Genomic DNA, 10548 nt, shown 5'->3' with positions numbered 1-10548 from the left:
TGGAAGCTGAAGTGTTTTTATGTGTCTGTATGCAATCACCTCAATCCATGCTACCAGAGCTATTCCCCTAGTCTGTAATAGATGATTGTTTATGAAAATATGGAAAATAAAGTAAAAAAGAAGTAGACATAGATTCAGTCACACCTGGGAAGATTGTTCACACAATGATTAATAAGATAAGATGTTGTGCAAACTCAGGTATTGGGTAGGTTGATTTCTTTTACCTGTAGATTGAACTGTTGATGATGTTGCTACAATTGACATGTATACACAAATTAGGACAAAGCTTTTCTCAACATAAGGTACATTATAAATAAATCTTATACAAACTATTTAGTTTTAAAACAATTAAAGGTACTAAAAACATAAAATGCAAAATTAACTTTATGTGATATGGAACTGATCTTAATCAACTTAGTTATCATAAATTGTGACATAAAAAAGTTTAAACCCTATTTAATTCAGTATAAATGAAGAACAAAACATGAAAAAGAAACCAAAATCATAACAGAATCTCCCGTAAAATGAAATCTATAACAAATTTTGAATGAAATTAGTAACAGCTGGTAGTGACTGTTGAGAAAAAAAACTTTCTTCCCTTAAAGTAAAAGTTGAATAAATGTGGAAAAGTATTATTTTAAAGAAGTCAATGAAGGAAACTTAAATAGTGTTTTGATATGTGACAGCCATTGAGCTCTGGAGACGACTTTAAACATAAAAACTTTGAAAAAGAAGAAGTACCATTAAAACCCAGATTCAAAACGCCTCTAAAGTAGAATTTAGAGAGAAATTAACATAAGAAATTTGAAATCAGCAAATCACCAAAAATCATTATATTGAGGAGAGCATGGATAGAATGCTCAAGTACCTTCACTACTGGAGAAATCAACTGTGGATATTTCTTGTGTTGTCACTTCAGAATCCGCAGTTGTCTGTGTACCAGACGGCATAGATGTTGTGGTTTGAGTGTCTTGTGTGGTCATACTTCTTTCTGTACTGGTTTCAGTACCTTGTGGTACAGTGTTTATAGAACTTGTGGTACTTTCTGTGGTGGCTTCAGTATTAGTAATGACTGTGACACTGTCTGTAGTGGCTTCAGATCTCTGAGTTGCAGTGACACTGTCTGATGTGATATCTATACTATGTGTAGATAAACCATTGTTTGTTAAAACTTCAGTGGTTTGTATGGTTGTGACACCTTGTGTTGCAGTGTTTTGTATGGTAGTACCAATGACTGTTGAAGTTTCTCTTTGACTAGTGGCTAGAGTACTTTCTGTGGTGGTTCCAGAGGTTTCAGTTGCAGTGCCTTCTATGGTGGTTCCAGAGGTTTCAGTTGCAGTGCCTTCTATGGTGGTTCCAGAGGTTTGAGCTGCAGTGCCTTCTGTGGTGGTTCCAGAGGTTTCAGTTGCAGTGCCTTCTATGGTGGTTCCAGATGTTTGAGCTGCAGTGCCTTCTGTGGTGGTTCCAGAGGTTTCAGTTGCAGTGCCTTCTATGGTGGTTCCAGAGGTTTGAGCTGCAGTGCCTTCTGTGGTGGTTCCAGAGGTTTCAGTTGCAGTGCCTTCTATGGTGGTTCCAGAGGTTTCAGTTGCAGTGCCGTCTATGGTGGTTCCAGAGGTTTCAGTTGCAGTGCCTTCTGTGGTGGTTCCAGAGGTTTGAGTTGCAGTGCTTTTTGTGGATGCACTTTCTGCTGTGGTTCTTGAATAATTGTTGGTAGATCCAGTACCCTTTTCAGCTGTTGTTGACTCCGAAGTTTCTGTTGTTTGTGAAGTTTCAAACGTTGTCTCAACTGTTGTGACAGCTTCATTTATAATAGTAATGAAAGGTTGTTAAATATCAATATAATTACATGTAAAAAAAAATAATAACATCTACTACATATGAAGATTAGTTTCAGTATATTACAGTTATATGTGTATATCTCATTATTCTCGACTTTTTTACAATTATTTAATTCAAATGCAAATACTAACTTCTTATAAAAATAGTTAGAATGCATTCTTTACATTAATTGTAGTAAGTTTACTGTTTGTAAAAATTCTACTTATTGTAGCTGACTAAAGATTAATTAGCAATGTCTATAAATAATCTTTTACTATCTTCTAATGTATTTCATTGAAAGTGTTCAATTTACAAATCAAACTAAAGAAATATGATGTAAAATATATGTCATTTCTGAATAGAAAAATTATTGTGCAAAGACCTGCATTTTAAACACTAAACCAGTCCCCAACATTATTGAGGAAATGAAAATCAAATCATATTTTGATACAAATCCATCCAGCACAATAATGACTGCCGTGCTTTTATTATTTGTATTTTTTATTATCAAAATATCCTATAAATTAATGATAATTTATTAGACAAACTTTTATTTAATGATGTACATATTTTTTTTTATTTTTTTTTCAATCATCCAAATTGTCTCATTTTCACCAACAAACAAATAATTATCACATTTTTGCTGCTTTAGATTTCAATTTCCTCTCAAAATGCTATGAAAGATGTATTAACCACAAAACCACACAATTAGGCAAATTTTTGAAATTGACAAACTGCAAGAAAAAAATTTCAAATGGTAGGAAAAGATACCTTTTTCTGTCGCTGTTGACTCAATAGTTTCTGTTGTTTGTGTAGTATCAGGTTCAACAGTTGTAACAGCTTCAGTTATAATAGTTAAATATGTTCTAATTTATTAATATAATAACTGGTAAAAATACATATAACTATGTATAAAAAAAACTTGACTGAGTATAAATGTATAATATAATTTTATGCTAAATCTAAATATTGTCAACTGTTACAATTTGTGTGTTTACAACTATTTCATTCAAATGATAATGTATTTTTTCTAATATAAATGTTTAAAATACCTCACTTAAAACAATAGTATAAGAGTAGTAAAAAGTATGTTTATTATAGATGACATAAAAACACAAACAATGAACAACACTGACTAATTTGAAATATGACTATACATATAGTCTCACTATTTATAACTTCCTCTGAAACTGAAATTTTCAAAAGCAAATTAAAGAAATATGATGTGAAATATATATGAAATTCATGTATTTTTGGGGGCAAAGCAAAACTAACTGTGCACTCTGCTGCAATCTACATAATAAACTAATCAAATGCTTTAAGGAAGTGAAAGTCAAAACGAATTTTAGAAAAGATTAAAGGAAACTAGGCATATCTTAAGATCAACAAGCTTGACAATAAAATTATAATAGTAGCAAATGAAATAAATATCATAAAATAAACTAACCTGTGCAATTTTCGTCTCCTTGACCAGTATACCCTGAGTCACAGACACAATCAAAACTGCCATCCGTATCAAAACAGGAAGCATTTTCTGTACAGTTGTTCAAACTAATACTACCACATTCATTAATGTCTACAAGAAAAAGTTAAATGATGCCATGATCTGTTAGAAAGTCATAATGTGTAAAAGAATTAGTATAAAAAAGCCAACATATTCTGTATTTTTTCTTCATTGCCTGTGAAAATAATTAAGTTTAAAATTATCTTTTTATTTTTATAATTATTTACATAGTTTATTCTGTATAACAACTTCCTTCAACTAATACTCCTGTTTAATTGAGGTCCTATATTCTTTCCATTGATGAAGTACAATGAGACTAGAGTTTTTGCATTCATAATATTCCAAATAGATGATTAAGATGAAACTTTCTACAATCACATATTTAGAACAACATAGCATGATATCCCATACACATATTGATAGCACTTGTACAAATATTATTCATTTTACAAACGAGATTACTAATAACTATTAAGGTTTGATAGTTTAATTATAAGCAGAATAAAAACAATTGGAAAAAAACAATAGCAGAATTGCACATGGTTGCATCAATGCTATGCAATAAAACAACACAAAAATATTAAAAGAGTACAAACTGGAGACAAGGCCTGCAAAACCAATTTAAAAAATTGAACCACTTGATAATTTTATTCAATATTTTCTATTAATTTTAGTGAAAAAATAAATAAAAACTGATGTACAATAAATCTGTGTACAAAATAAATCTAACCAGATGCTCTGCAGGGTGCAGCTTTATACGACAGCAGAGGTCAAACCTTGAACAGTTGGGGCAAGTATTGACACAACATTTAAGCTTGATACAGCTCCGAATTTGGATTGTGATTAAATAGTTGACACAACATAGGTTTCTGGCATAGAATGAATGTGGTCTAAGAACTTAAACTTAAAAACTTAAAATTTTAAATTGGACATTTACCTATTATGGGCCAATATCCAAAATCTAAATACATGGTTAGATTCAGCATATCATAGAACCCCAAGAATTCAATTTTTGATGAAATCAAATAATGTTCAATTTTAGACCCTTTAGACCTCAATGTGGACCAATTTTATACCTGGGCCCAAATATTAAAAATCTAAATACATGGTTAGATTCAGCATATTGAAGAACCCCATATATTCAATTTTTGTTGAAATCAAACAAAGTTTAATGTTTGACCCTTTAGACCTTTATGTAGACCAATTTGAAAACAGGACAATACTGTGCAATTGAATATTTCTTGCTATTGCGCAAAACTGTGAATTATTTCTTTTTTTTGTCTTATTTTTTTTTTGTCTTTTGTTTGTTTTTATTGTTTATTTTGTTTTTTGAATGTTACCTTTGTGTTATAAATCATGTTTATCATTGTATATATGTACCTCATGTTACACATATATGTGTCTGAGCGTTGCTTTACAATAAAATCTTGAAATCTTGAAATCTTGAAGATTTCTTACTATTGCACAATACTGGGCAATGCAGATTTCTTGCTATTGCGCAATACTGTTCAATTAAAAATTTCTTGCTATTTCACAATACTGTGCAATTGAAGATTTCTTGCTATTGCAGAATACTGTGCTATTGAAAATTTCTTGCTATTGCACAATACTTAATATAATAATTTTAGACCAACTTGAAAACTGGGCCCATAATAAAAAATATAAGTACATGTTTAGATTCAGCATATCAAAGAACCCCAATAATTTAATTCTTGTTAAAATCAAGCTAAGTTTGATTTTGGACCCTTTTGACCTTAATGTAGAATTTTGGACCCTTTTGACCTTAATGTAGACCAATTTGAAAATGGGACCAAAAATTCAGAATCTAAATACAGGGTTAGATTTGGCATATCAAAGAACCCTGATAATTCATTTTTTTGATGAAATCAAACAAAGTTTAATTTTGGACCCTTTTGGCCCCTAATTCGTTGGGACCAAAACTCCCAAAATCAATCCAAACCTTTCTTTTGTGGTCATAAACCTTGTGTTAAAATTTCATAGATTTCTATTAACTTATACTAAAGTTATTGTGCAAAAACCAAGAAAAATGCTTATTTGGGACCTGTTTTTGGCCACTGATTCCTAAACGTTACTGTTAAGACTCAAACTTCCAAAATCAATCCCAACCTTCCTTTTGTGGTTATAGACCATATGTTAAAATTTCATAGATTTTTTGTTTACTAAAACAAAAGTTATTGTGCGAAAACAAAGAAAAATGCTTATTTGGGCCCTTTTTGACCCCTAATTCCTAAACTGATGGGACCAAAACACCCAAAATCAATCCCAACCTTCCTTTTATGATCATAAACCTTGTGTTTAAATATCATAGATTTCTATTTACTTTTACTTAAGTTAGAGTGCGAAAACCAAATGTCTTCGGACGACGACGCCGCCAAATTGAACTTTTGCGGTCGTATTAAAACTACTCTGTTGTACAGACATACTCACAAGAAATGATATAAGATGTCATTTGCTGTGCAGAAGTTTTAACAAATGTATTAAACATGATAATTTTGTTTTAAATAGAATTTGAAAAAAAATGTATCACTTATTTTAAAAAATTTCAGAATATCTGCATTAATTAATGAGATGTTAATGAGATGTTGAATATATAAGCTTTTGATTTCAAATATTTTGGCCACGAGCATCACTGAAGAGACATGTATTGTCGAAATGCGCATCTGATGCAAGAAAATTGGTACCGTTAATTTTATTGAAAACGATATCCACATTTATATCATATATAGGTGACTGAGATGTTGAGATTTAAATATGAAATCCATATTCCATTTCTTTACTTTTTAAATTTTTTCAGATGAAGGTGGCAAGAACTAAGGTCGTTAGTTTTCTTGTTTGAATTGTTTTACATTGTCTTATCGGGGCCTTTTATAGCTCACTATGCAGTATGAGCTTTGCTCATTGTTGAAGGCTGTATGGTGACCTATAGTTGTTAATGTCTGTGTTATTTTGGTCTTTTGTGGATAGTTGTCTCATTGGCAATCATACCACATCTTCTTTTTTATATCAACTTAAATCAGTTTACATCTATTTGATAAGCAAAACTTACTATCACAGAGATTAGAAGCATTTTTCTGATATCCAGCATTACAGACACAATCGTAAGAGCCAACTGAATTTTGACAAGTTGAATCAGGAATGCTGTCACAAGTTGTTGCATCATCGCATTCGTTTATGTCCATGTCACAGTTGGTTCCCTTCCATTCATTTTTACAAGTACAACTACCATTAACATTGTTACAATCCATTGTATTGGCCATAATACAAGTACAGGCCTGAGAACAGCTATCTCCATAGTTTGCACTGTCACATTCTGAAACAAAAAGACATTATAGTGATGGTTGTAAAGTAGAGATATGTGAACAGACAAACAGAACAGGAAATAAAATGGCCAGTTTACGGTGAGAGTATAAATAAAATAGCAGTTTACATGCTGCTTTTAATCCAATTTGCATAAAACAAAGTGAATATTGAGCACAAAATTATGTGAAACAAAAATTTCAATTATCTTGGACAAAAATAACCCATTATTATAATTACACATTTTATCGACCAAAGTTTTAAGTACAGTTCAGAAAAAAAATATTGTAAAGCTTTCAATTGTAATATTATATTTCATAACTATACATAACAGGCTATTATTTGAACTTGGAATTATTTTTAATTATGGAATTTGCATAATTTCTTCTGCTTGAAATTTTATATAAAATTCCATGTTTATTCTGTACTTGAATGTTCTGTGCTGCGCACAAAAGAGAAGATAGTACATTTTCAATAGAATGTACTGTGCCGTGTACAACACTATCTATACAAATACATTATACGGAAAGTGTTAGGAACGGTTCAAACATTATAATACCAAATAAACATGGAATTTTAAAAATATTTCAAGCACAAGAAATTATGCAAATTCTATAATTGAAAATAATTCCAAGTTCAAATAATAGCCTGTTACATATGTTTTTCTCAGTAGTTCAAGTACAGGGTCATCAATAACAGCTACTTGAAAATATCATCCTACCTTGGCAACTTCCATCAGCTATTTTCTGATATCCAGTAACACAATTGCATTCATGGGTACCATTTAAATTGTTACATTCAGAATTAGATGTAGTGTTACATATAGAGGGAGTAACTGTACACTCATCAACATCGTCAGAACAAGTAGCTCCATTCCACCCAGTTTTACATGTACAATTACCATCAACATTATTACAGGAATCTGTATTGGTTACATCACAGCTACAGGTCTGAGCACAGTCTTTACCAAATGTGTTAGAACCACATACTGGAAAAGAAATGATTTTAGGTCAGGAATAACAAGGATGAGTCCTTAACACACAGATGCCCCATCTACAGTATCATTTTCTATGTTCAGTGGACCGTGAAAATGGGGTAAAATCTCTAAATTAGAAAGATCATATCATAAAATAAATGTGTATTAAGTTTCAAGTTGATTGGACCTCAACTTCATCAAAAACTTTAACTTGAAGCGGGACAGAAGGACAAAGAAACCAACAGACGGACAAACAAACATTATATACCTTTCCTGTCAATATCAGAAATAAATAAATATATAAACCAAACATTTAAATTTAATTGTAAAGATGACAAGTACAAAACAGTTATAGATGAGGCTCCTGATGGGTTTTTTTGATTATGTGATTACTTGTCTGTTTTAATAGTGATTATATGATTACCAAACTGAATATTTCATTATTTTTTTATTATTTGATTATCTTGTTTAAATAACCAATTAATGAATAAGTGATTATATTGGTAAAACATTAGTGATTATATGATTACTTGGATACCCCCATGAGGGGCCTCATTGATGAAAAGAAAATTTCTGAAAACTAACCTTGACACACATCTGCAGAGTTAAAATAACCCTCATTACAGACACAAACATAGGATCCATTGGTGTTTTCACACAATGAATTAGTCTGGCATATTGTTGCATTGTCACATTCATTGATATCTGTTTCACAGTTATCTCCCTTCCAGCCAGTTTTACAATTACAACTTCCATCTGTTTTGTTACAAGAATTGGTGTTTTCTGTCTTACATGTACAGTTTTCAACACAGTTCTGTCCCCATTCTCCTTCAGCACAAGCTTTAAAAATAAAATATTGAATTTAGTTTAATATAGATCAACACCATAGAATATGTTGTATTTTAATTTCACAAAGATATACACATCTCTGAATATCAAGATTGTTTTAATAAGTTTGAACTACATGTATCAACTTAAAGATAAAGGATATAATTTAAAACATATTTCTTCAATACAAAGTTTTACCTCTTTTTATTTGATTATATCTAAACAATCCTACATTTTAATTTTTCATTTAGAATTGTTTAACCAAAAAAATGAAACATTAATTTTCTCTCCACACAATAATATACCAACCTGTACAACTTTGTTCATCGCTGTCGAGTTTTGTACCATTTTTGGTACAGGAGCATTCGTATCCTGGTGTTTTATCTGTACACATATCAGCACATGGATTGCTTGGCTCACACTCGTCTATGTCTGAAATATTTAATAAATATACCCTTCTTTATTTATGTCAGTAATAAAGATAGAATTATAGACATTTCTTGTAAAATATCTAAAATATTTAACAGTTATGTCATCTATAAATAAACTCATCTTAGATACCAGGACTAAATTTAGTATATACGCCAGACGCGGGTTACGTCTAAATTAAAGATACTGTTATAGAAATTTCTGGTGAAATACACTTTTTTCTGATTTTAACAAATTATTATTACCGGTAGTTAAAATTTTCTTGGTCTTTGTTTGTTGTCATTACAACTCAATTGGTGAAGGGATTTATTTAGAGTTACAAGAATTATTTATTGTGATTTATGCATTTCTGGGTTTTATTGAAATCAATGACTCTTTCACATTATCAGAGTTCCGTCATGTCTTTCAAATTTCATGACTTCAGCATTTTTTGCAATTAAAGTATAGAAAAGTTAATAAGATGCATTGCTTGTTGAAGACTATAAGTTTCCCTTTAAATCTTAACTGTCTCAAATCACTAATCATGGGAAATATAAAACAAGAATGTGTCCATAGAAAACGGATGCCCCACTTCTACTATCATTTCTATGTTCAATGGACTGTGAAATTGGGGTCAAAACTCTTATTTGGCATTAAAATTAGAAAGATCATATCATAGTAAACATGTGTACTAAGTTTCAAGTCCATTGGACTTCAACTTCATCAAAAACTACATTAACCAAATATTTTAACCTGAAGCAGGACAGACGGACAAACGAACAGAAGGACAAACGAACAGATGGACAAACGAACAAACGGATGCACAGACCAGAAAACATAATACTTTTGTATATGGGGCATAAAACCTACTTTCACAGATTCCACTAATATTATCAGCCATCATTGTTAGATTGTATCCTGTTGGACAAGTACAGTATTCTGCTAGTTTAGAATTGACTGCACACGTTCCTGGTGCGGTACAATTGAAATTGGTACATTCGGTCTTTACTGTAAATTAAATAATAAATACATATATATAAATATTGCAATGCATACAGAAATTTATTGTAATCTTTTATTAGATTTCTTCATACATGATTGGTGCTTGATAAAATTTAAAAGCCCTTTTTGATCTTTTGATAAATTGCATTATAACAAATCTTATAATCATTTACTGGTATCTAGAAAAAGGGTAAAAAATTTCAAAACAGTTAAATATACCCAAACACATAAGTCTGATAATTAAATCAATGTTTTACCTTTTAACAACCGACATGAAAATTTCTTAATAAAAAAGAATTACATGAAATGGGAGTTAATTCTAATTTCCAACTAGGATTATATGAAATGGGAGTTAATTCTTATTTCCAACTAAGATTATATGAAATGGGAGTTAATTCTTATTTCCAACTAAGATTATATGAAATGGGAGTTAATTCTTATTTCCAACTTAGTAGTTAACTAGGTGGAACACGAAATCAGGATTTCTGGCAAAAAACTTACCGTTGCATGTCCTCTGGTCTGTTGGGCTGAGTATGTATCCATCATTGCAAGAACATTTATAACTTCCTGGAGTATTAAGACAGTTCTGGTCACATTTGTTCAAGGTTGTGTCACATTCATTGATATCTACAAAATAAGATTTCTAATTAATATGAGGCAGGCATAACCTGTGAATGGGGACGAAGTCTGTATG

The 10548-nt window shown here is 30.9% G+C and overlaps 1 protein-coding gene across 1 annotated transcript in view; it reads right to left on the bottom strand.

Annotated features, from left to right (window-relative positions):
- Positions 1-10548, bottom strand: part of LOC139510829 (uncharacterized) — a 193618-nt gene that overhangs the window by 141206 nt on the left and 41864 nt on the right. The window contains exons 26-32 of the mRNA XM_071297365.1: positions 10356-10481; positions 9723-9860; positions 8754-8876; positions 8202-8456; positions 7362-7628; positions 6390-6653; positions 3266-3394 (exon numbers count right to left, since the gene is read on the bottom strand). Coding sequence (XP_071153466.1) covers positions 3266-3394; positions 6390-6653; positions 7362-7628; positions 8202-8456; positions 8754-8876; positions 9723-9860; positions 10356-10481 — 1302 coding nt within the window. The remainder of the gene's footprint in view (positions 1-3265; positions 3395-6389; positions 6654-7361; positions 7629-8201; positions 8457-8753; positions 8877-9722; positions 9861-10355; positions 10482-10548) is intronic.

The sequence above is a fragment of the Mytilus edulis genome, chromosome 2 (genome assembly GCF_963676685.1).
Source record: "Mytilus edulis chromosome 2, xbMytEdul2.2, whole genome shotgun sequence".
NCBI classification, from domain to species: Eukaryota; Metazoa; Mollusca; class Bivalvia; order Mytilida; family Mytilidae; genus Mytilus; species Mytilus edulis.
The sequence above is the reverse complement of the archived record's forward strand: the minus strand, read 5'-3'. Positions and strand labels throughout refer to the sequence as shown.